Raw genomic sequence first — 26,846 nt, 5'->3', positions numbered from 1 at the left:
CAGGCTTGTAAATTTTCACCATGGGAAATTACCAACAAAGCCCAATCTGTCTCCTGGCTGCTTTGCACTTTCCGAGGGCGGCTGTACTTGAGCGAGCTGCAGAACGAGAGAGAAAGCGAGAGGGAGAGAGAGAGGGAGAGAGAGAGAAAGGGGGAGTTGGGAGGGGGGAGGGGGGAGAGGCAGGGTGGGTGGGTGGGTGGAGGGGGAGAGAGGTAAATAGCCTTAAATCGGAAGGGAGCTGCTTCTCTGTGGTCTTCCACAAGAGCTGTCTGGGCTCTGCTGGCTCAGTAATAACTGAGTGACCTTTTCTTTTGCTGTATTATGTCTGGCTGGTAAGGGATTGCATTTTGCAGCTGATAAAGCCCTGACTTCATTCAACTCGGCTCCTCACACGCTGCTTTAGGTAAGTTGTCTTCAGCCAGGACGGAGACAGACAGCCTTGGACTGCAAGATACTAAAAGGAGGACACCTGTAGCTCGGATGCGGTCAACACAATTACTTGGCGGATCCTTGAGGACCTCATTATTTTAAACTTAAAGAATAGCGATCTCCCTCCCCATCTCTCCCACCCCCTCTTTATTTTTTTCCCCAAACAATGCTTCTTTTTGACCTTTTCCAAGGAGAAGAGCTACAAAGCAGCCACTGTGCTTATTGAACTGCCTCCCCTGTATCGCTTAATTGAGAAGGTAAGTGAGGCAACTGTGTACATAAGCTTTGGGTCATTTGTGTATGTGTGTCTGCATCACTCTCTCTCTCTCCCTCTCTCTCTGAGTCATAAGCCGGGGCTGCAATACACACACACATCTCTGCACTGCAACTTTCACTCAAGCTGCAGCTCTGCTGAGACTGTTTTGTTTAAATCATGTGAGGCTTCATTATTTTTATGATGAGACATGAAATACATGCAAGCGGAGGATGCTGAGCGAAACCCATCCGACTGTATGTCTCGAGGAATAGCAGTCAAAGTTAACAATGAATTGCAGCCCCACCACCACCCCCCTCCCCGTTATTATTGTTATTATTATTCTTGCTTCTTCCAGAGCTTCTCGAAACGTGCTCTCAATTATCAAGGGAGTCGGTTAATTTCCCACTCCCCGGCTTTAATCCACAAGCCTCCCCGTACAGCAGTTTAATTTGCAACTGGTTCGGTGCAGGGTTAACCCTTTGGGCAGAGAGGAGGCAGGAGCGGGGCGGGGAGCCCCGGGGGGCGCAGAGCGGGCCGGGGGCGGTGGGGACGCGCTCCGGCCGCGGGGTCCGTGCTCACGCATCCTCCGCCTCCCGGACCGGCGGGAGGGAAGGGCAGTCAGGCTGGCGTTATGAAGCAGCGCTTCTGTCTGCGAGCATTCCTCTTTTTTTTTTTTCCCTCTTCCCCCCCCCCCCTCCCCGCTCTCCCTTCGCACCGAGCGCGATACGGTATGCGAACGCCGCATGTGACAGTTTAATCAAACCCATTTGTTACAACAAAGCTAAGAGACCGCTGGGATTATAGGCTTACGGGCAGAGTTAGGGGAGCATGTGGCTTTGTCGCTCGCCATCGCCGTGCGGGGCCGGCGGCTCCGGGTGTGCCGTCCCCGTCCCCCCCGCCCCCCCCCCCGCCCTATTCCCATTCCCATCCCCATCCCCGCCGCCCCCCGCCCCCGCTGCGGCGCGCCGCGCTCCCGCTCACTTGACCCGAGCCGAGGAAGCACTTGCTACTTTTGCCGGGATTTGGTGCTTCAATGAGAAGGAGCTCTCCAGGCGCCCGTAAATCAACTCATGCAGAAAAAGGAGAAAAGTTTTGGTAAGGCGGCGGTCCCCGGCGCTGGCGCGCAGCGAGCGCAGCGGGTGCGCTCCCGGGGGGAGGCGGGGGGTCCTCCTTCCCTTTCCATCCTCAATGCGCTGCCGTAGCGAGCGGCTGTGTCGGCGTGTGCTCTGAAGAGACGCAAAATACCTCTTCCTAGGACAGCTCCGTAGGACCGCTCTTTAAACCAATTCGTTTTGCTCGGTGCAACAAACATCGGGACGTGCTTTCCCCGACACCTCCCTCTCCCCATCCTTGTGATGCTCGGGAAGGAATTGGCATAAAAGGCTTGAGCGTCTAACTCCAAAAAGGGGTTCTTTGTTGTGGAGTATATGTTTCTTATTTATTTTTTTTTATTTTGCATGTGAGCTGCATCAAAATTGAACTCAGTCTTGCAAATCTCTTGTTGGCCTTTGCCAAGCACTAGCACTTTGCTGCCATGGTAACTGTAATTAAACTGATAAGAGTGGAAAAATGTCAGTATCTCTGAGCCTTGCAGCTGCATTGGAGAAAAAGAGAATCAAATTGGTTCCCAGCACCACTGCTCTAAAAAAAGGAGGAGGGGGGGGTGGGCTGGGGGAGAGAGATGGGGGGACACGCCAGGGGTAGGAACATAGCTAAGCAGCTCCGGTCCCTGAGATCTGGGTACATCTATTTGCCGTGTTGTCCCTTAGGGGGCTACAGCCTGCAGGGATGCTCTGGGCCAGTGAACAGAGAGAAACAAGCTTTTAGGCCCAATCTAGCTTTCAAAAAGAGAAGGGGAAAGAAGAAGAGAAATCTTTTGTTTGGTGTCTCTTGGCAATCGACTAGCCATGTTGGCCAAATTCTTTTAATCTGTATCACTGCTCCCAGCTGTGGGACTGCATTCCCATTTTTATTTTTTGCCTAACCTCTTCCCCTTTCTTTTCTTTTTTTTCCATCTCCCCCTTCCCAATCCATGTCCTTTATTAAAAAAAAAAAAAAAAAGAAAAAAATCAAAAAATAAAGCAAAAAGCAGATTCCTCTGTAGAAGAAGGGGCAGGAGGGGAAGTTTAGTTATATATCATGGAAAATTAACTGAAAAGTATGCAGAAGAGACTATATTCAAAGTACTAAAATCCTTACTTTTATTTTTTTTAAAAAAACCCGAGTGTTATGGAGTTGCGGTTACTTTGTTGTGTTAACTACAGAAGCTGAGACTGTGCGGATGAATGGCACAGAACAAGAGAGCATAATGGAGGCAATCAACCGTTAGGCTGGTTCACAATGCAATCCAGGCAATTAAAAGCTCACCAGAGTTTAAATGAAATGGTTCCACTTATTTCTGTGCACCACACTGCACAGGCTATTATTTATGTCTCTTTTTTTAATTATGATTTCCCTTAAACTGTCAAATAACTCAGAATAGCAGGGTCTCGGAGGCAATAAGAATTTTCCACAGAACAATTTACATGCCAATCTAAAACTAGTTACGACTCCTGATGTGCTACATGCCAGTTCTGAAATGTTTCTTAGCTTCTGAAACCTTTACTTTTTTTCTTTTAAGTCTCTGTGTGTATTGTCCTAAATTATTGGCGCTCTGAATGCTTGTAGAATGAAGCTACAAAGTGGGAAAGCATCAGAAAAGTATTCTTTTTATCTTCACTAGCCCTCTAACTCCCTCCTTGACTGCATGTTTTCTGTCAGTTTGCTGTCTTCTAAAGACTGATGCAGCAATACTAAATTTGCTGCAAACTGATTTTATTATTTTTCTAAATAGAGGCAAGTTTTCCCTTTCTTGCTGTATGTACTACGGTCTTTGGTAGAACTGCATGCATGCCTGAGAAAGGGGGGAAGAGTGATCTTTAAAAGTTTGTAAGTGATCCAGTGCATAATGATATCTAACTCTTCCTCCCAAAACCCGTCTGTACCTCAAACCAGAAACTGAGTTCTGTGTGTCTTGTGCCACACTCGGCACCATCAGGGACTAATCCTGCTTACAGATGCTTCTAAATCACTAACAAAATACGGTTCATTATGTCAAATCTTCACTCCCTTTCATTTCTGAGAATGGTGATGATTTGAGTGAAACGGATTTTTGTTTCTCTGCCTTTCTTCAGGAGCCTATCCTTTCCTCTTTATTATGAAATCATACTTACAAATCAATTGACAGTGTTTCAACATACTGTAATAATAATAAACAGGGATGGGAGTCCATTGCATCGAACTCATTTGGAGAGATGGAAAGAAATCCTGAAAACCTGCAAGTCAGGTTGTTAAGTTCTCCCTTCAGAAATCCTAAAGGTGGTGGATGGGGATGAAGAAGTCTTATTCCTGACACAGCTCTGCAGTTTATGTGCAGTATCTTGGGGACTGGAGGTGGAGGAAGAGAGGGGATGGAGGGAAGGATAGAGGAAGCCCTTGAAAGCATATTGGGGTGAAATAAAAAGGGTTTGTTTGACAGTGGCAGACTAGGCACTGAAATTTCTCTGTTCTGAGAACAGATCTGCTCTGTGATGCAGAGCATTGGTAGGACTCTGCAGAACTGAAGGGAAAGCTGGGTTTGATTTTCTTTTTTGTTTGTTTCTCTTTTTTTTTACAGCCTGGGTGTAGTATGATGTCTTGAAAGTGCTCCATAAGCTCTGCTTTCCTGAGGGAGGGGGAGAGGAGGGCAAACAGGCAGCAGTGCTGTGTACTGCTACCTGATATTTCTGCGGGGAGCAGTTTCAGTGGTTTTTTGGGTGCTGTCAGCCTCTGAAAGGGTCCTTCCTGTGTCCTAAGAAATAAATGAGTACTTAAATGGCAGCCTGTGAAAAGCTGGCTGACAGAAAGCTGCAGGTATTCTTATTGCCAAATTAAGAGAGAGCTAAAAATACACGAGTGCATATCTGAAAAGTGCAACTGCATTGGAGATCTTATGGGAATGTTAAAGGGAAGAGAGATGGTCTGTGAGGTGATGTGTTCATACAGTACAGAAAAAAATGTAATAAAATGTTCTGTTATCAAAATTAAGTGATTTAAACAGGGCATGTGAAGAAAAGGACTTTTGCAAATTTGGAGATATGTCAAGCACTTCATGACTTCATTTTGTTTAGAACCTTTCTACACTTCAGAAAAAGAGTAACTTTTTTTTATGGTGAAGCAGTAGTTCGGGGATTTATTTTTTTTTTTTACTTTATTAAAATAGAAGCAGCTTCATTGCAAGTAAAGTGCAAAAAGATCATATCTATCAGAGGAGAAAAGCATTCCTTCCCTCCAAAAGCTGCTGCAGATTGAATCCCTAATCTGAAGATGCTACCAGTGGGATGTCAGCACCACCTTCTCTCTCTGCCTCAGGAAAACAGGCATGCAGGATTGCAAACATTAGTTCCATGGGGTGTCTGCCCCTTTCCACTTGTCTCTACAAGAAAGATTTGGGCTGACCAACGTGAATGACAAGGCTCTGTCTACTTTCCTCATGTAGCAAATATCTCAAAAGCTGTGCAGGGTATATGCAAGCTGCAGTTTTCTTTGTAATACAATAACCTCATGTTTGTAGCGTATACCTTGGGAATTATCAGGCTTGATTACTGCAATCTGCTCAGATATTCACTTGTTTGGCTGTGTTTCTGTGGCATCTTGTTCCCTTCAGACAGTGCAGGACAGATCAGCCTGGATCAGAGACTGTCAGCTTCCACTCTCTAACCCGCTTCCTTATCAGGCAACAAAATTTTTACATTAAGATTTTTTCTTTAAAGCCTTTAACTGTGTTAACTCCTAGTTTATTCTGGTTTCCCTCGAGCTAAAGATTAAAGTCCTAGAACAGCCCTTCATGCTTCTGAACTTCTTTACAGAGTTCCAAGAAGTTTATACAAATTGTGGCTGATTTTATGCATTTGTCCTTTACATGGCCAAAGAGAGGGACTGGGGATAAGCCTGCTGTTGTGGATATACCTTACTGTGATAAGCAACCCTGCAGATTAAGGCTTTTTGACCAGGTGATGATATTAGAGTTTCAGCAGGATTTCTCTTTACAGTCTGGTATAGGTTTCTTACCAAAAATCTCTGATGTTTTCATTGCTTTTAGTCATTTGCAGTCATGTTATTTTGTTGCTTTATGTATGTACCCTGGATTAAGGGGAGTCAGCTGTCAGCTGAAAATACAGTAAAGGCTCAGCCTTTGTTTCATGGTGCTTTCTCAAGAGGAGATGTGTGTATTCGTTCCCAGATTTGCCACAGACTCTCAGTGGAGTCCTGTGCAGGTCGCTGGATCTCATCCTCCCCCTTGCGACTGAAAAAACAGATTTTGGGAGTCTGTAAGTGGTGTAGGAGCTGTGACAGCAGCGTCAGCTGGGGAGTAGTGGGAAGGCAGCAATGACCATTTTTATGCTTCTGGATAGAAAAATACAGACCTTACACTTTTGTCACGAGCTTTAGATGTTATGCAGCAGCACTGCCACGGTGCTTTGGGTTCCCATTCACAGAACTGTCTGACACAACCAAACAGCGAATCCAACAGATCTGTGTGTCGCTCCAAGGTGTGTAATAGATGGCACTGCAAAGAGGGGAGTGAGGCTGCTGTGCTTGCAGGTTGCAATAAGAATCACTGGTTTTAATTCAGTGATCAGCTTTGCAGGTGGAACTTAGGAGTTCAGCTTGGGAACGCTGGAAAGTCACTTAACAGGCTCTGGAGTCGCTGCGGTCCACATGGTTCTCATGTGTTCTGTGCATGCCCGTGTGGAGATCCCTGGGATGCCTCAGCTGGCACAGCATTTAGCCTCTTGTCTTTGAAGCATTAATATCCACAAAGGCACACTCTACCATTGCCACGAAGGTTACGCTGGCTTTCGTGTTTTTTTGTTTTTTTTTCCTGAGAGAGCTTTTAAAAAAAGCAAGCAAACAAAACAAAACCCAAACCCCAAGTTGTTCCTGTTCTAGGTCCCTGAGCCTGCCTGTCTGTAGTGGTGTGTTACAGCACCAGCCAAGGTCTGCTGACAGGAGCTGGGACTGTAAACCTTTCTTAACAGTAGGTAGTAGAGCATTCTTGATGAGGAGCTCTTGAATTTGCTTTTCTTTGTTATGAGACTTTATTTGACTTTTCCCAGTCTCTGCATGATAACAGGGTTCCATACCCTGAATGACAGAGTAGGATTTGCTTGTTGGCAACAGCATTTGTTCCCCAGTCTTGACAAATTCTGATTGTAATATTCAGATACATGCTAATGAACAGTATCTTTTTTAAGTTACGTCTCTGGCTTTAAAACAGTGAGATAACCTAACAGTTAAACAGCTTGTCGGTTCTTCCCTTCTCTCAGGTGCCTGTTTTATGTCCAATAAAATATCCACAGGGCTATGATTTTGCTTATTCTAAGAAGTAACTTTCAGAGAATTGCTCTGAGTGCAATGGGATGGGAGTTCATGCAACTAACCGGGAAAGACCAGTCTGTAAGCACTTTGGGGCAGTGACCTCTCCCCATTTGCTGTAAAACTGAGGGCAATTGATTTTTGAATAGATCCCTAGAAGCTGGCTGTGTTGCTCTGAGTAACACAGCTCAACTAACTGTGTTTCACTTTTACCAGTTCTGTCTATTGAACAATGTTTCGGGTGTTTGAATTTTTTTTTAAATGCTCTCTGCTGTTACATCAAAAGATGTATATATACTTAATGGACACTACTGTACTCCCTGTCCCAAACCAGCTGTTGGCTAAAATTGGGATTGGAAAGTGGAATAGTGGGGTTTTTTGCTTGGGGATTTTTGGGGGTTTTTTATTTGCTTGGTTTTGCTGGTTTTTTAATTGTTATTGTTTTTAATTTTTTTTTTTCTTGACGAACTAGAAACTCTCCGACTTCATGCAGGTTATTTAAAATCAGATTTTTCAGAAGGTATTTACACTGCAAGTTGTAAATGCAATGCTGCAACTGAAGTGTCTGGAAATCTCATCACTTCGTTAATGTTTCTAATAAGACTTGAAATCTTAAAAAAATAAAACATCCCCCCACCAGCATCAAAGTTTCTATGTCAAACCTCCCCGAAACTCTGTCCCTGTGCCTCTAAAAGCTTCAGTCTTTTCTTCTTTAGAATCTGGAGTGCTATTGTATTTATAAAGATAGTGAAAATAAGTCCAAATATGTGGATTTAGCTGTGTTTGCTATCATAGATGTGCTGTTTATTTAAATTTTGTGTTGCTACATATTGGATACTTTGGCTGAAAGTGGATGACTTTTCAACTGAACTTTTTTAATATTTCATTTTAATTTTTTTAATCTTATTTCTTTTCAGCAAAGAGACCAGGTAAATGAGGTGTTAAAGAGAAGCTGTGGAACTTAGAGCAATGGAAGTTTCTGTTCTCAAATTTATCTTAGCATTGTTTTCAGCTTGCTGTGGACTATCTATGTTATTTTATCCTATCTACGCTGTTGCCTTTTAAACGAAGGGGGCATAGGGGGAGCAGCGAGATGGAGGAAGAAAAGGGCAATAGTTTTTCTTCTTCAGAGAATATCTATTTTCACCCTTGTCTTATTGTGTTTCAGGTATACAAATGCTCTCAGTCCAGCCAGACACCAAGCCGAAAGGTTGTGCTGGCTGCAACCGTAAGATTAAAGACCGATATCTTCTAAAGGCCCTGGACAAATATTGGCATGAGGACTGCCTGAAATGTGCCTGCTGTGACTGTCGCCTGGGGGAGGTGGGCTCTACCTTGTACACCAAAGCCAACCTTATCCTTTGTCGCAGAGACTATCTGAGGTAGGTCACGTCCTTCTTCCGTTCGCCGGCAAACTTGGAAAATCTGTTCAGTCCTTCCTACGTAGCTGGTGTTGCATAAGCGGCGCTCGAGGGCTGCAAGGCTGGAGTATGTGTGGAGGATGAGGAAACAAATACTGAAACACGGAGACAAAATTAAAATCTGAATCAGAAAGCACATGTAACTAGGTTGTGCCAGAGGCTGCCAGGTTTCTGATGCCAATACTGGTGTCCTGTGCTCTCATGCAGAAGAGAGTAAATCCCTCCATGATTCCCACAGCACTGTGCTCCTGGGGAGACAGTGGTCTCTTCCTCCTGGCAGCATGGTGGTGGCCAGGTATATCAACCTGAAACCACATGCGTGGTTTTCACCCACCTTCAGTGCAGGGTTTGAACTCTGTCAGTGAGGAGTGTTTCACCTGTCTTCGCTTTGTTTGCAAAGGGGTTTCATTTGTGGCTCTCAAACTTTTTCGAACGTTGCCCTTCAGCTGTTAGCAGCTGGACCAAGATGACCAGCTATCTTCCCTGTGCTTAAAAATCATGTGTCTAGTAAGCTCCAATCCACTCTGCTCATTTAACTTAACTTCATGTCCTGGGTGGGATGCTGGCTGACCTGTTGCCACTTGTTAAAGGCAGCAAATTGTCACCTGATTTTCTGTCGCCTTGTTTGCTTGTGGAGCCACATCCTCAAAAGTATCTGAGGAATAACTCCTAGCAAAGTACTGATGATCAGCACCAGGCTAGTTTATCTGCAGAGCACATATCAATAAATAGGGCTACTTTGCAGGAGCCAAGTTTAATCAGCAAGTTTAGTCTCCCTGGGCTCTTAACAGTAAATAGAGAGAAAAGGCTCCTCTGGGGTGATTCTGAGCACCTATTTCCCATAGTAGTACCTTTCCTCCATTCCCTGTAGAGGGGGACTAATGAGACTAGCTGCTCCAGGCTAAGGTGAACTTCTGGGAATATTTCCCCTGCCCCTTTAGAGAAACCTTTTCCTTTTAAAGGGACGTTGAAGTCAGTAATACATTGGGGAAAAATTAAAATTCTTTTTGAACGTGTTAACTTACAAGTTCAGCTTAAGTACAGGTGCCAAATAGAAGGTTCCCACACACTGATCAGTTCCCAAATTCTACAGCATGGGTAGGTTGGAACAGGAATCAAGACTAAAGCATTAACTGTTGGTACTCTGGCTGTCCACGGTAACGATCTCTTTTTGTCTAGAGTGGAACAAAAACCTTCACAAACGTACTGTGCATTTGTTGAGCTGGGGCTGCAAGGCAGATCATCTTCTTCAGGCATGGGCTTAGATTGCTTAGTGGTAAAAGTACTCTGCTACCTCTTAAAGCTCTGAACTGAACCCACGAAAGAGTGCAGAGAATTTAGTGTAGAGTCTGCATCTTAAGGCCATTGTGTTAAAGCTGCCAAAGTAGTACGTAATAAAACCCCACTTCTAAAAACTGTTTGGAACAGAAGGGAATTGTTATATGTGAACCTGGGTCCCTTGTGATCTTAAAGTGAATGTGTACAGAGCAGGGTTGGAACAGCTTTCTGGGGCAGGGGGGAAGTAGCATCCCAATTTTTAAAACTCATTTTAAGAATCCTTATACAACAAACGCCTGCAGGAGTGAGAAAACTCTGCTCTGGGTGTTTGATCTGAGTTCCAAATTTACTGGAGACTTTGAACTTACTGAATCTCCCAAGTGCTAGTGCAGCTGATCTAATGTTTTAAAATCAAATGTTTAAAATCAAAACCAAAATTTTCTAGTAGTAGAGATATGAGCAAAGCATTTCCCCAACACAGATGCACGTATACACACTGTTGGTCTCTGGTCTTCGAAGGTTTGACAGGAGTAAATATTTTGCTAATAGATTGTTAAAATTCATGCTAAGCAATTCAGAAAAAGGAGACTGTATTTTTTTATCTGTCATGACCACATTCAAGATTGGTGTTTCAGTCATTTCTTCATAAACAACACCTTTCATTTTGTACCAGTGAAACCAGGATACATGAGAAATTCTGTAATCAGTTTTAAGATGTTTCTGGGTTTTCTCTTGATTTATCAAGTCTTAATGAAGCTCTTTTGTCACAAGCTTTTTTTTTTTTTAGTAATACTTTTGAGTGCATAGATTTAAACTAGGTATTTACACTAAACTTCAAACTGATGCACTTAAGGTAATTGCAGATAGTCATTTGCCTCATTGCATCTTATCTACTTAGTTATGCAGTGAACCTATAAAAGTGATCTTTTTAATGCTAATGTAGAAACTAGTTAAATTTTCTTTAGCTTTGTAGTCAAATAAGCTTTCACATTTAGCAGCACACTTGATATAAATTTAAGGAACAAATTGCATTGTACTAATGATCAGATTAGGGTTTGATTATGGTTTCATACTATCCTCTTAGTTTTTTGGTTTTTTTCTTTTTAACCATAAAGGGAATCTTTGCTACGTATAAAACAGTTCTGGCTTCCTATTAATTTATGTGGTGCCCTCTAGAGGATATGGGGCTTGAACAATACTATAAAGAGTAAAATTGCTTATTAACTTGTCTCTCAGTGTTCATTATGCCTTTCAATAAGAGAGCCATTCTACAGATGCTACAAGCAATAATGTAGCCAATTTGGGTGCTTTAACATTCATGTTTAAATTCATAAACTGTGTGATTGTGTCTTTGCCTGCTTGCAAAGATACTTCCAGTATCTTTCATTTAGAGATGCCTGCCAAAAAACCTAAACCCTCCCTCAGCCCTGATGCACGCACTTGTGCTGCAGTTGAGCCCTGAGGTACCCACTTTGAGCTTCTTATAAATACTCCGTATCTTCAGAACTTCAAAACTCGCTTTGCTTTAGCTCTCTCCTTTGGTAAAATTAGTTAATTATACTATATTAAAATCTTTTTCTCTGGATTGGGAGGGATTGAGGGGATGGAAGGAATCTTTAATGAGGTAACGAGCTTGGAAGATGCTTTGGGTGTGAGAGGCTTTACCCTGGAATCTGATTCATGTGAGGCACTCCAGTGGTTTCAGTGGTGGCGTAGGACACCAAGGGTATTAGGGTGGCTGCAGCAGAAATGAACTCCATTTTGTTAACGAGGATGAGAACTGACTTGAGTAAAGAAAGGGCTCAATGTTAGAAGTAACACACTCAGTGAAAATGATATGCAGAGTATAATTCCCCTGCAGGCTTCTGTCTTCTGCTTATACACTCTTGGGTTAGAAAGTGAAGACTTAATTTAAGGAACTTAGGTTTACGCCAATATTTCAAGTCCATTTACAGTAAGTGAAATATGCAAGAACTTTTTTTTCTCCCTTTTTTCCCTCCAGAGCTGTATGGTGACATCTTAATGTATCAGCCTATCCTGCTCAGTCCTCTCTTCTGACTGGCAGCGTGTCCATTTACAAGCACAATATTCCCTTTGAAATCTGTCATTACTGCCATTAATGACCAGTCATTATGTTAACAGCCCTTGGGCTGTTAACATGTCAAACTGGTTGTTAACTGGAATGTTATTACTTATTTAAACCGCAGGTATGAGTTGTGTGAAATGTGCTTTGGTTGCGCATTCTGGGGCTGCTCCTGCTCAAAACAATAGGGAAACAGTGGAGCGTTTGCCTTTGGGGTGCCAAGGGATTTGCTCTCTGTTCCATCTGCTCGTTTGATTTCTGCATATTTGTGGAGGTCCTCCTACCCCTGGGCAGCCTCCTAATTTCAGGTGCGTCCGCGTGCAAATCCTGTCTCTCAGCCTCGCCCGCACATGGGCGGCTGTGGATGTCTCCAGACGCACGGCAGTGCCTGCTGCACGTTCGAGATTAATATCTGGCCCCTGGAAGTGTAAAATGAAAGCCCGACAATTACACGTAACTCGGTTGTATTAAATAATGAGCTTCCTCGGATGCAGCAAAAATATGAAAGTACAGCTGTGCTAAGCTAGTTGCAATGTAGGTCAATCACCCTTTTCACTTAGGTTTTTAACTACGCAAACCCCGCTGAGCGACCAATGACTACAAAGTGCTGTTTCATTCCTATTTAATTTTGGCAGCATTTTACTGAAGAGCAGGCATTCATGCAGCTAAATTATCTCCGCCGTTTCTGGTTTTAACTCCAGCTCCATGACACTAAATGTTGGAGTGCATATCTCTTAGTAAACACAAAGAATATGGCTTCTGATTTTTTTATTTTTTTTTCCAAATCCCTCTCTCAACATGGAAATTGAATTAGAACTTTTATTACTTTTTGCATAATTTCCCTAGCCAGGCACGCAAGATCATAGGCAAAGGATTAACAAAACTAATATATTGGGGTGGAATTTTTGCCCTTAAACACATCTAGACCCTTATTGAGGATGGGGAATATGATGACACAAAAGGTTGCCCCTCTCCCCCCCCAACCTTGGTATTGATTTTGTTTGTAAATATTTCAGACTTTAAAAGTACAGTTGAACAACTATAAAAATGAGGACATTAGCATTCCTGAAAGAAGGGACAGATCATGTTGGTTGTTGTGGTTTGCTTTTTTTTCTCTTCCCTACTCACTGATGGGAATGCTTGAAAAACCTTAGAAAAGCCAAGTTTTTAAAACTGGATATTGAATGAGATTTTGTGAATGATGAGACATGACTCCAGAAAGTAAAGCGTTCGACCATAAGCGTTATAAAGATGCCGCCTCCGTAAAATATTTAGCTTTTGAAAGGCTAGACTGAAAAGAGTAGAGTTTAGGACACAGCTTTTTCCTGTACAACTGCTTGCTTTCTAGAGACAATTATTATTTAAAAAATTATCGTGTAAGAGTACTTGGAGAGACTTAAAATATCTTGAGGCCTGGTGCTGATTAGCAGATCCCATTCCTCTCTCGTATCACGGAAAGTGTTGTAAACACCTAAGATATCATATTTCTTACATGTACATATAAATACTCTATATGGATATTTTCATAGGTAGTGGGTTACATAGTGTTTTCAAAATGCCACCTCAGTATGCTTCTTCCCCAATTTGATTAAACAAGGGTAAACCTTTAAAGATTTAAGCACTCAAAGTTTTCAGGAATATTGAGGTATTTATGGAAGTGAGGCTTGAGAGCTCCACTTTCTTCCCTAAAGCTTTTTAGAACTGAACCCTTGTTAATACACTAATATCCTTGTTGCAGTGCCTTGAAGTATTCAAGGGACATCTAGTTTGCAGGAATATGCCCCACAAATATTTTAAAATATATATATATATAAAAAAAAGTAGGTGCAGCAATTTATTTGTTCTAATTTTGCTGTGTGCGATGAACATTCTTCTAAATTTACATAAATTGTATCACTTAGTATGTCTTGGGGGGCAGAAAAAAAAAGGCAAGAATACTTTCTTCCACTAATTGCCAAAGGTTTTGAAAACCTCCAAACACCATAACAGCTGTTGAAAGGATGAGGAGAGTGATGCACGTACGCACAGTTAATCCACCCAACTTGCAAAGAGTAATGCTTTTGATTTAGTTACACTCTGGCTAGTCTGGCTTGTTCTTATTTTAGTTTATCTGTGATAGCTTTTAATAAGAAACATTCAATTAAGCTGTTAAAATTGGTGTTTAAGTCATGTTGAAATGCTGTGAAATGTGTGTACTCAAGTTTGATGCTCTTCAGTGGTTCCGTGTGTTTCCCTGTATCTGCTGGTATTTTTCTTCAGAGCTGCCAAATTTTTAATAATTGTGTTATTCTTAGTGGCTTAAAATACACAGTTTAATTTCCAAGAATGTGAATCTTCCCTCTTATAAGGCGTCTTGAAAACCAGACGTTTCTCGTGTGTTGTCAAAATACCTCATTAATCCCCTGGAAACGTTCAAAGAATTTCAGGAGACTTTTCAGATGAAAGTACAGTGCCTCTTAAAGCCTGTCCTACAGCTCTTCATTACAGTACTACAGTGTGGTGTATTTTGATGGAAAATTATTTTACTACAAAGGTTTTACCAACACATAGCAGCTCAATGAAGCTTAATAAGAGCAGTGATTTTGGGGAGCCTAAGTAATTCTGCAGTGCCAGAGGATGGGTGAAAGATCACAATTCTATAGGTCTGCTTAGTATTTTCTGTAATCTCTTTTAAAAGAAATGCCACTTTGTTGTTTCCTTCATTGCTAATTTTTTTTCTCTGAAGTGATTTTGGGATTAGTGCTTTTATGAAATATCTTTAAAATAATACCCATATTAAAGTTATTTACTTCAGGAATAAATATTATCAACTACATTTTGACATGTGATTTGATATCCAAGGTTTAATTGGATACTGTCTGCATTTTTGACCAAAAGCATACGTGAAACAAAGCATCTATGTATAATGTAGTAGAAGAATAATTGGTACTAATTGCCTAACACAGAGATGCTTTTAAAAGTTCTGATTTCTGCTACATATTTGTTTGGGTTTTTTTGTTCATTTGTGTTTTTTTAAGTTTAATTTGTTTGAAATTTCAATTAATTTGGGGGGATATTTTACCCAAAACTGAAAAATAACTCTGAAGTCTTTACTATGTAATTAAAAGCAAAGGTCTGTTACTGAATTTGTTCCTTGATATTTGCTTCAAGTATTCCAGAAAGCATATAGCATTCCTTCTTAATGTGAATGTTTGAATAACATTTAACAATCAAAATGGATAACACTATTACACGCTTTTTCAGCCCTCCTGCCTTCAGAAATTGTTTTCTCTTTTGATTTCTCACTGAAGTTCAACTTATTTGTGTATTCCATACACAATATGGAATACTCAAATGTTTTCTAAAATGAAATTGGTCTTAACAATCACCATCCTTAAGAATCCATATTTTGGGAATACCTTACAAAATACATTGTTTTTTTTTGATGGATAACTTCCCAGTGGATTTCTTAGTATGGTAATGGATGACCTTTTAAATAAACCTAAGTAATAGTTACATGCCTTTTTTTTTTTTTTTTTTCTGGTCAAAATATGCTTGAACTTTCTAAGTTTTTTGGACACAAATATCTAAAGCAATGAGTCTACTGCCTCAAAAAGCTTTACATATTTTACACCTCCTTCCCTGTAATGTAATTGTGGTGCTGTTATTTTACACCTTCCTGAGGCTACTTCTTGCCTATCCTGAATCAATGGGCCTTTCAACACTTGAGTCTCATTGTATCTACATTTAAAAATGGCTTTGGATATCAGTAGATTCATAATTTAAAAGAGTAAAAAGGCTGTTTAAGTCATCTCTAGAAATGTGCAGCTTTTTTAGCTGTATGTGTGAATCTATCAAATTATCATTTTATATATAAATCACTCAAACAGCAGAAGTAGTAGTTCAGCCCAATTTGTTCTTTAGCAAGCTACATATCAAAATGAAACAATATACAGCTCAGATACCTCACAAGCTCTCCATGCTGTGTCCTCTCTGCATATCTGCTTGGTATGATACTTACACGTATCTTTGGGTAGAAATCGTGGTGGAATTCTGCATACCATCCTATCCAGGTACTTGCAAGACGATTGCAGTCCCCTAAAATCAGTTAAGACTGACTTTAAATGAATCCTAACAACTGGAGCATCTTGACAGCCCCGTGGCAATCGGCAGGGTTAGTTGCAGCCTTAATTTAAGCATGTGCTAAAATGCCGTGATGGAGCGCCAGCACAGCCAATTCACAATCCAGTCCCTCTCCCCACTTGTCATCAGAACTGCAGCTACCAGCAACTGGAGAGCGTTTAGCACCTATTTTTCCCAACTATTAACTGCAAAATATTTTCCTTTGGGATTAGAGTGAACCCTGTTTATCTGTTTTGTAACAAAACACAGCGCAGGGCAACTTTTCACAAGCAGAAAATGACTGCTTTTTATGAAGAGTAGAGCACTGTTCAGCTCTGGAATGATGTTCCTTGGGAAATCCTCCTGCAGGTTTTGAGTGAAGTGGTATTCTGCAGTAGTGGAATTTAAGCTTTCATCTTTTCTTTTGCAAAAATATCTTCTGTTGGCACATAGCAGACAAAAGCGATACTTGCTCAACACGCAAAGATAAAATTGTTTTGGAGGTGCAGGGAAGAGCAGAGAACATCAGGGATTTTCTTGTATCTTTTCTACATTTGGGGTGGTGAGAATAAGCCAAATTATACATTTGGACATACTGTAAGCAATGGTATATTGGACTAATTAAGAAGACACTATACTACATCAGGTAGTAAATGTCCCCTTAAAGTGTTCAAAATGTTTGAGAATCTAACTTGATTTTTGTTCAAGACAAGCTTCCAAGACATAAATATCAGCATATACAGTCTCTCATGTTTTAGCTTAGTGGATGCTATTTATGATATTGTAACCCCGCATTGAACAGCATTATTTTTCCACCATGGGACAAAATAAATGTTATTTTTAGGTCATAATATTATTTCCTTGCAAATACTTTAAAGAGAAATATATATTAGAGAAAATTCAGAGAGTAAATACAGATTTAATAATTAATCCCATCTGTAAATGCATCCATTCTAAGAAAGAGATCATTATATATCAACATTACTGTTGATCACCTTCTAAGGATAGTTTCAGTAACAATTGTTGAATTTGGTTTTGTCTTTTAGATAAATTTTAAGGAAGGATTTCTAGGTAGCAATAGTTTAAGTGAGTGACAGGCTGCAGATTAGGGATGGTAATAACAATTACAATCATTGTGAATTACTGTCTTATTACTCATCTTTTGTCACTGTGGTTGCTTATACATTAATCTCGTTCTTTTCTGAAGTCAGGACCTTTCAGAGCTACTAGTTTTTCTCAAAATTTACATTAAAAATTAGGGTTTTTTTGTTTAAGACAACGGAAAATTTAAAATCTCATTTTCTCATAAAGAAACAAACTTCATTTCTCCCTTTCTAATTTGCGTTAAGCAAATTTTACACAGAATTCAGAAGTTTCTAGGACTTGAGATTTGGATTTACAAAAGAATCCCCAAAACTTTTCAAATAAGCCTAATGTGTCTGTCTGGTTTATACAAAGTGTCAAAGAAGTGGGAGGACAGTCTCAATAACAGGCTGCTCTGCACTAGTTTTTGCTGGCTTCCTTATTTAATCTGTAATCTGATACATTTAAGAACACTTTATACCAAAACAACATTAAATCTAATCCTACGAATGCATACTACATGCTTGACTTGATGTACCCTGAATAATCCTATTGAAAGGTATAGGGGCCTATTAATTTAGAAACGTGCCTTGGTGAAGCCAAATATTTAAAATTGGAATGGTTTTGCCGGCAAACCCGTTTTGAATTGCTGTGTCCTTGTTTTTTGTGTGCTCTGTGCTGTGCAGCGATTACCACGACCCACAGCATGACATCCCTCCCTGGCCCCCTGGTCCAGGAAAACCTCAAACCCGCAGCTCTGCTCCTGGCCAAGCACCTTGCTACCGTTTCTAGGGCGTCAATCAAAGTTTTGACACCTGTAACAACCTTGCCCTGTTTCTCTCTGACAGAAAGGATGGTTATTTGTATGCTTATCCTACATACCACTACCCCAAACCAAACTGCTGGTGGATGATTTAAGGGTCTAAGTCTAGGCTTGCCTCTACAACCCACTTTGCAGCTCGTGGGCTCTGCTCTCCACAGTTTTCCTGGGAGACAGCAGTAGGAAGTGGGACAAAACTTTGTTAAAAAGCCCAGCGATTTTGTGTTGATGTTGGCGAATCTTGGGTTCTCAGTTCCCTTTCTCTTCATGCTCTGAAATTGTGCTAATGAACCTGTCCTGTGTACTTAGCAGCTTCAGGCTTCTAGAAGGATGTGTTCATTTTTATTAAGGTACTGCATTCGTGCATTTTTATGCTCCATATAGTAATAAAAAAAATAAAAATTAAAAATCAGTATGACATTGAATACTTATAACAGGGGGCACTAAAAAGTAAATTAAAATGTATTCTTTCTGCTCAGAATTTCACTTACTTAAACAATCTTAAAACCTAGAGGAAGTGCTGCACACACTGCAGCAAATGTGCTGGTTTTAATGAGCCTGGCTGTGCTCTGAAGTTAGCCAAGAGCACTTCCCCCAGCACCTCCTTACTTAATTCAATCATAATGCAGAATGAATTGCTGGGAAGAGAGTCAGTGAGCAAAACTAAGAGAAAAGACTTCTTCACGAGCACACATCCAGCTATGGGTGTCTTCTGTGCTCTTCTGAGGTCTTTCATTATGATCCCTGACGTGTCCCAGACTCTCTGTCTCCAGGTGCAGCACAGCCCGAGCATTTTCCTGTAATCCTCATAACAGCATCTTACTTACTCTCCCTATTCCTTGTAGGTTCTCATCTGATAATTATAGGTAAAATATACTTGTATGTTTTTTAGGAGAACACCTGAAATGTAGGTGGTAGAGCTCATTGCAAACTCTTTAATGATTCAGCCATGGAAAAATCTGAAGGTGAGCACAAGAAGCACAACTTCTCCCTGCTATGGTAAGCAGGAGGTTGCTTTCATCCACTTTTTTTTCTCTCCTGATACAAATATACCTCTTCTGCTACAAGATCCCAGAGGTTTACTCTGAATAAAAGCTAGTATATATTTGCAAAATTTACTGTAATTTGTCAGATTATCAGTCTTGATAGGAATATACTGTGTCTGAACAAATAACTCTGGAACCAACTATCTGGAGTAATCTTGTAGTCTTATAAACTTATAAACTTATATGACAGATAAACAGTTTTCTTCATGACCTGTTGAAAAACTATTTTTTATCTGTTTTATATATGTGCATGTATAAATACTTGTGTAAAGTTATTTTAGCAGACATACAATAACTCTACAATCTTCTTGTCTGTTGCTTTCATTTTAACGACCATAAATCCTTTTTTTCTCAAACCCAGCTCTTTCTCCTCACAAGCTGATCCTTCTGGTTTTAAGGTGTGCTTTTTGAAAAAGTTAGTTCTTGCCACCAACTCCTACGTGCCTCCTGTTTGGCTTATTTGTGCAATACTGTCAATATTATATAACTAGTATAGTGTTGCTTTTAGCAGTGTATCAAAAAGCTGTTATAGAAACAAACATTTCTTTTCTACCACCCCCCCCACCCAAAAAAAAAAGGAAAAAAATAAGACAAAAAAATGGAATGGGAAGGAAACAGTTTTAAAAAAATTATTTCAATTATGTTTAGTTTCACAGAAAAATCTTGCCTAAGTGGACAGGTGTGATTTTTGTCACTGTGAACCTGGAAATCACTATCCCTGAAAGGCACTCAAGAACTAACCCTCTTACCTCCCAGACTTTGAAGAACTGTTATGTGTGCTATTAAGCACAGGTTCTTTGACTTTTTAAGCTCTAGCTGATCTCTAGTGAAACCAAATCTAACCTGGTGTGTTGGTCTGTTGAGAAAAGGCGTTGGAGAGCACACTGCCATAGCCCATGTGCTACAGGAGCTTCCAGCAGGGCTCTGCTTTCCAGACTGGGTGGTGACATCCAGAAATGGCATCTTCCTGAGAGGAGGAATAGACCAAATATTACCAGTGTATTTGCTGTCTACTTCTTGGTTTGCTACAGCAAAAAAAACCCACCAAACTCAAACCGAAAAACAATCCAATGTACAACAGTTCCTGCTGATTCAGCCTCACTACACTGTTGCTTGTTGAAGGCATGACTGCTGATGGATGGAGGATGCACTACTAAGTTCTTGTGCCTGCTCCTGCTTCAGTGGCATGTGTCTGGTGATCACTCCAGTCCCTTCTTTCTGCTGTGTACGAGGGGCAGAAGTAGGTATGGCTCTGGTTTTTATATGAAGAAGTTAGAGTAGCAAAAGGGTTAACAGTCACATCCTTTTCTCTGCTTTCCCTGAAATTTCAGAGTGCTGAAAGATGACAGATACGTGATGCTGATGTAGGTGACTGTCCTTCCTCATCAGCAATATTTGGGAGGAAACATTATTAAATTGCAAATCTGAGAAAACTTGTCAAGACAAGACAACATCGGTTGTGTTTAGATTGGACCCCTGCTTTCTGTTCCTAAAAGTAGATGCAGTCACCAAGACATCTGCATCTGGACAGATCACTCTTTCATAGATTTGTGGTCTTGCTGTCAGTTTTCCATCCTCCCTCGGCTCAAAATGAACACCAGCAAACTGGTCAACTCCCCACTTTTTAGCAATTGGGAAAGAGTGACAGTTTGAGTGCTCCAAACTGCGTGGTTTTGCTGCAAGATTAATTCTGGAGATCTTCTGTCATTTTGCATGCGCAGCGGGAGGACGGGGAAGAGGGGGCTCTGTGTTTGTATGAGCAGAGGGCAACCTTTTCATGCAGGAGTTTTGGTAAATGCCTATTGAAGAAATCTTTATTGAGAGCAACCCAACATTTCTCTGTGTTCTGCATCACTGTTACCACAACAACAAGAAAAAAATAATAACCCCCACAAAAATACAACCAACCCACAACTCTCCCTGCCCCAAGCCAAAAGTCACAAGAAAAAGGTTCTATCTCATTGTAACACCATCACATGCAGCAACTCAGAAGATGGGCTAAACTATGGCAGCAGATATTTGGCTTTGCCAGATTTAAAAGGTGGACTGGGAAAAAAAGTTCCAGTAAAGGGGCAACAAAGAATAAAGGCTTGAAGTCAAAGCATGTTGCTGTATCTGACCCAACATAAATGATGTCTAGTCAAACACATGATATTTATATCCAATGTTTCTTCTCATGGTCCTAACTACATTGAGCATGCTGTGGTTGCTTCCTTAATGCAATCTCCAAAGGTCAATCAAGTTATAGAGTCAGGCTGATGAGATTAGATATTACTTTAAAAAATGACCAAAAAAACTGTGTTTGGAGAAAGGCCTGAGCATGACTCCAATATAATCTGTCTGGTTTGCTCCAGGTCCCTGTATCTTTTCCTGGAAACTCTGTGTAAACTGAACCCATCCACTTCAGTTCCAAGTGTGCTTTCCCATTCTCTGGTGATAGCTGAGGTATCTACATGTTCTTTGGGAAAGATGAGGGAGTCTTCTGGGCACAGGACAAAAATAAAATGACACGTTCAAGTGCTTTCTTAATGCTCCAGGGATATTTTACTATCTGAATTGTGTGCAGTGAGCAGGGATTTTTCATTTCATACATCATTCACTACTTGCTGCAGTGATTCCAAAAAGTCCCACAAGCCGAGCCGCTGCTTGCACCAGAGCACAGAATTTTTAGTTTTTGAGTTTTAACAATGGATGCTAGAGCATTATTAAGGCTTCACCCAAAATTTGTGGTGAGGAGGTACAAGAAAAGAAGTCATGTCTGAGAACAGGGGAAGATACACTGTAATGACTATGTCAAGATCCAGCCTGTTTTTTTCCTTCCTCTCTTTGTTCTCCCATTTCTATCAGCTTGATGCACAAGGAAGGTGAGAAGGTTCCCAATTTTGTCTTTAGTCTACACATGAAAGTCCTGTGGCAACACTAGCCAAGGATTTTGTCTTACATTAGGCTATTGCACTGATACAGAACTGTAAGAAGCGTGTGAAGTTTTTCTCTGGTTTTACCCCTGCATGCATTTATTTAGGATTAGTCAACACCTTTTCCAGCAGTTGCAAAGTGTCTGGGATGAGATATTAAAGGTGAGGTGGTTTAAATACGGTTTTATGAGTATTTCTCATCTTCTGTAGAAGCTTTGCAGCCAATGCATAAATATTTAATTGCTATAGTAAAAAACAGCAGGTGGGGCAAAAACCTCTTCTAGCAATGTCAGCTATGAATGCTGAAGTTAGACTGTCCTTCTGTGTCTGTCAGTGGAGTCAGAGTGAATGGATACACCAGACTCTGCCAGATGGGTGAACATCTTGTCACATAGCAGTTACCGGACGTGCGCCCACCATGGGCTTTCTGGCTTTCTCTGTAGTCTCAAGAAGTCAAGCAACCTAATTACCTGGCAGCCCTTATAGATCAGTGTTAAAGACAGAGTTGTCACTGATACTCCAACATTGCATTTGTAGAAATGAAGACACGCAAATTGGTCAGATTATTACTTTTTTTTTTTTTAAATTATGGAGGGTACTGCATTCCAGCTATAGGAGACTCTTCCTGGACAGTGTAACATGCACCCTCCAAAGGCAGGTGACACAGAAGGAGGCAAGCTTTTGCAGGAGATGGGGCAGCTGTTACCTGTTCAGGTGCCTGCCCTTTTGAGGCAAAGGGGGAAGCTAGATACAGTCTCAGCCCCCTGGTAGGACCATCTGGAATTTTTTTTTTTAATTTTATTTTTTTCTGTGTGTACACAGAGCAGAGCAGCTGAACACTCCCCCTCACACTGTGAGGAGGTGGGAGAGGTCAGGCTGCAGAGCTGACACATAATGGTCGGAACGGCAAAGAAAGGAAGGCTCTGGGCAGTACCCTCTGAGCAACATTGGCTGATGTGACAACACATTAGATTCTCCCTAAGCCTCTATGGTGCTTCTTTCTGATGGCCTCTTGTAGCCCAGTACCAATCTGTGTTTCTCGGTTTTACAGCTCCTTTCTGTCAGGGTGAGGGAAACCCTGATGAGAGCCTCCACAAGCAGGTCCTACTGGAGATCCAACAGACTATTCAGGAAAGAGTTGAGGAATACATTTGGTGCAGGTTCTCAGGGTGCAGCTGCAGTACAAGCTGCAGGTTGAGCTCTGGGTGGCTGGCAATGGCTGCAGCCCCAGGTAAGAGGCTGTGAACTGGCAGAGACCCTTTGTGAAACAAGGGCACAGGGACCTGTGGCCCATCCAGGTGACACTTATGGACACAGAATACCCCAGACTATTACACACATAGACTGTGAGGGAATAAAAGCCCAGAGGTTCCTTAGTTTGGGGTTCCTTCTCAGAAGCACTGGTTCCATCTGCTTCCATGTTATTGCACTGTGAATAAATTGTTTTAAGGATCCAGAGGTCTGAGACCCTCCTATGGGAAACCTGGGGTCAGGCTGGTGAGGAAACCTGGTCTGACTGTGTGAGTGGGGTGGGCAGGGGGTCAAACAGGACCTGTCAGGCCACTGGAGCCACCCACTGTGAAGGGGCTTCGGTCCCAGCTCAGGTGGTTGGGAGTGTGACTGCCGGAGTGGCTCATGGATAGTCGGACAGGGAAGTTTCCTTAACAAAAGGACAGCAATTGTGATCCCACTCCGTGCCAAAATTTCAACCTAAGATTCTTGAAGTTATTTTTGTACACTTACAGCCCCACACTGCCAAAGGAGCTCAGCATAATGTTGACAGGTCTATCCAGAACATCTGCTGTGAACCCTCCTTCGGTTCTGCCAAAGCAGAGTTTATCGGGCGGGCCCTTGGGAGGTAGTTTATGGTTGTGTTCCCCCATTCTTATGGCAATTTCTCCTCAGTTGGATGCAGGGCCTGCAGAGTCCATTTATCCTGTTCCAGCCCCTTCATCTGGCACTCAGCACCTACAGGAGGGCAGGAATTTGAAAACAGGCTTTGTTATGACACAGATCTCCAGATCTTGTAGCAGATGTTGCTGGTGAGAAGCAATTTTGTTCCAGCCAAACCTTCTTCAGCTCAGCTGAGAAGATGCATAGAGAATCTCATAAGGCTACAGGCTTTGGCAAGGAAACTCAGCATTTACCAGTGCCAGCTACTCTCTATATTTCTTTTTGAAGGCTATGTAGAGCAAATGATCTCTTCTCTGTCTCTGTGAAACAGCTGTAAATTTCTCTTCTTTTAAAACCCCCACCCATTAAACAACCCTGACAACAGCCAACAGTTATCAGATGCAAAATGAACTATGTGCCTGGGATAAAGAGTTTTGTATCTGCCTCTCCTTGATCGATCCACTGGACATTTTGTATGCCAGCACTTTAATTTAAAATATTCCCAGGAAGTAGAAAGCCCTGGTAATTTCCATAACAGCCTTTTAAGAATTCTTGTCGTCTTTTAAAAAGACATTTGCTTCCCCTGTTTTCTCTGTCCCTCCCCAGCTCCACACGTTGTTTGCTCTGTCCTTATCCTCTGTATACAGACTGCTGCTTTACTGTGTGCTGCAGACCTTTCTGCTTTGGGCCCAGAAGATCTTACTAAGATGTTTTCAGCTTACTTTAATCAGTGCTTGTGATAATCCCTTTCCAATAATTCCCTGGAGCTAAAAAACCTTTCCTCATTTCGAGGGAGGAAGTTTTGCCTCACATTTGGACCTGGGAATGCATGATTTCTTCCCAAGGTGTCTGTTCTCTTGAGGCTGAGAAAACATCCTGTTTTGATTTTTAGGAGACAACTAAGACCTTGTGAGTGATTTGTCTAGAACAGAAAGCTGTTTCGTGGCATAGTGAATTTACCCAAATTCTTTTGTATACTCTGATTTTATTCTTGTGAATAATTCTCTGTGTGTTATCCACTTATGGTGCTTGTAGTTCAGGGTGCTGGAGGAAAGTCATGTTTGAGTTCAGGAAAGCCAATGAGATTTCTAAAAGTGCTCCACACTCCTGCTGATTTTTGAAATCAGAGGAGAATTGTGCCAGTGTTGAACTGTTATTAAATCCATTCCCAGCCTACCCCATACACAAAAAGAGATGTTGACCCTGCTGCAGACGACTCACATGAGGTTGTATACACCCACCCAATGCATGGCAAAGGGGTCAGAGTAGAGAGATTCTCAGGGGTGCTCCCTCCCACCTAAAGGGCTCTTCATGTGCATCAGCACTAGAAAACTTGTTTTCCCAGGTAACTAGGTGTATAATAGTCTGATTAATTGTTGAACTGCAGCACCTTTGTAAATATTTTGAGAATTTTGGAACTGCTGCTCTTGCAGTCCTTATACTGTAAAATCACAGGGTTGGATGTGTTTCACACAGGAGAACTGCCATTTTTTCTTCTCCTCTTGCCAGGATGCTGTTAAGTGCAAAACGTCTTTATTTTATGAAGTTTTTGTTCCTACCTGTTTTGGGGAAAGGGGGCTCGTTTCGAGGAAAAAAAAAAATTGGTTGCAAGACTGTTAGTTAAGCAGCTCAGTTAAAGGCTTGTTATTTTGTTTTCACTATTAAAATATCCCTTAATCCACCTTCCTGGGTTTCTACCGCTCTTGTAATATTCAATCAAGCCCTTGTTTTGTGAGAAATGTGACAATGCATTGTTGGCACTTTACAAACCTACAGCCCTCGGCAATAGATAATGAGAGGCAGGGTTTTTTTCCCTGTGCAGGACACAATGAAATTTTAGACAGATGAATGCTAAGAGAACCCTATGTACCAAAGGCAATGTTTACTGCATGTAATACATATCATTGTTTGTCTCCTGTAGTGAAAAATACTTGTGTCACGCTGTTAAAATGTACTCCTGACAGAACAGAGCTTGCTATTATAGGGTCCATTGCTTAAAAAAATGATATACTGACAAAAATACAATTTAAGAAAATTTAACACCAAGGGTAGTCGACCATGTAGGCTACTATTAAGGGGCCAAAACTCAAGGCCATGGTTTTATTAAAAAAGAGGGATAGTTTATTTGCTAGTAGTAGGTAAAGTTTAAAAAAAAAAAAATAGAAGGGAGAAAAGAAAAAAAATCAAACTTGCATTTCCTTGGTCTCCAGTGTGTAAAAAAATTAATAAAAACAACAGCTCAATAAGATTTTATTGCAGAAATGTTTAAGTGAAACATTTTAGGAATGCTTCAGATTCTTAAGCAGTTACTTATGCTGAGGAGCACTGTAGCACCACAGTGCATAACAAATTGTTGCTCTTGGATGCAAGGCACGCCCAGTGCTTTTCATAAAATGAATCTTGAGTCCTGGTTAATTTGAATCAGTTTGTGCATTCCTCCGTATTTTTCTTTGGTTTTAGAAGCATACTGAGATTAACAGCTTACTGATGTGAGCAACTGCTGCGTTGTATTTGACTTGCTAACCTTGTGCTGTTAAATCGTCAGATGTTGGCTTTAAGTTAATAGTCACAAATTATTAGTCACAAATTCGGGTTTAGAACTTACTTGCTTCCTTCCCATCTCTTCATTGAAAATTTCTAATTTGTAATTCATGATGTGCGTTAAGTCTATGGGGCACCAGCAAGCTATTTTTTTTTTTTATCTGCCTTGTGCAATTAATTAGCAAAATCACAACTTCTGGACCTTAATGAAGAAGCTTTAACTTCTCGAACACCAACTGGGCAATACTTGTCTTGTGCAGAATATAAACAGTGTTATATTTGTATCTGATAGATTCCGTAAAGTGTACAAATATGAGTGTCTGAGCCCTCAGAGTTTGAAAATTCCTGAGCAGGTTTGGGTTTCAGTTACACCTGGTGATGTTGAAGTACATGAGTGCTCTAGAGCGGGTATCCTGCCCGTAAAAATGTGATTTTTGGAATAAGTGGACACAGAGCTTTCAGACTGAACAGGCAGTGCACTCTGGGGCCAGCTCCTTATTTGGAGTTTTTTTGAAAATCTGGCCAGATTTTTTTCAGGTATGGCCACTTGTTTTTACACTTGCAATAGGAGATAGAGTCTCTTT

The 26,846-nt window shown here is 41.2% G+C and overlaps 1 protein-coding gene across 4 annotated transcripts in view; it reads left to right on the top strand.

The window, feature by feature from the left end:
* The first annotated feature begins 211 nt into the window (after nucleotides 1-211).
* Nucleotides 212-26,846, top strand: part of LMO3 (LIM domain only 3) — a 57,735-nt gene continuing 31,100 nt past the window's right edge. Inside the window, exons 1-3 of one of the 4 annotated variants that reach the window (XM_027747479.2) lie at nucleotides 212-403; nucleotides 621-686; nucleotides 8,250-8,463. In XM_027747479.2, the coding sequence (XP_027603280.1) occupies nucleotides 8,258-8,463 (206 nt within the window). In that variant the 5' untranslated portion in view covers nucleotides 212-403; nucleotides 621-686; nucleotides 8,250-8,257. Of the gene's footprint in view, nucleotides 687-1,537; nucleotides 1,781-8,249; nucleotides 8,464-26,846 lie in introns of those variants that run through there. The other 3 variants (XM_027747480.2, XM_027747477.2, XM_027747476.2) reach the window with 3 other exon arrangements.

Source organism: Pipra filicauda, unplaced genomic scaffold (assembly GCF_003945595.2).
Source record: "Pipra filicauda isolate LSUMZ 115617 unplaced genomic scaffold, ASM394559v2 scaffold104_size2351352_pilon, whole genome shotgun sequence".
Taxonomy (NCBI): Eukaryota; Metazoa; Chordata; class Aves; order Passeriformes; family Pipridae; genus Pipra; species Pipra filicauda.
This window is presented reverse-complemented; position numbering and strand designations above follow the sequence as displayed.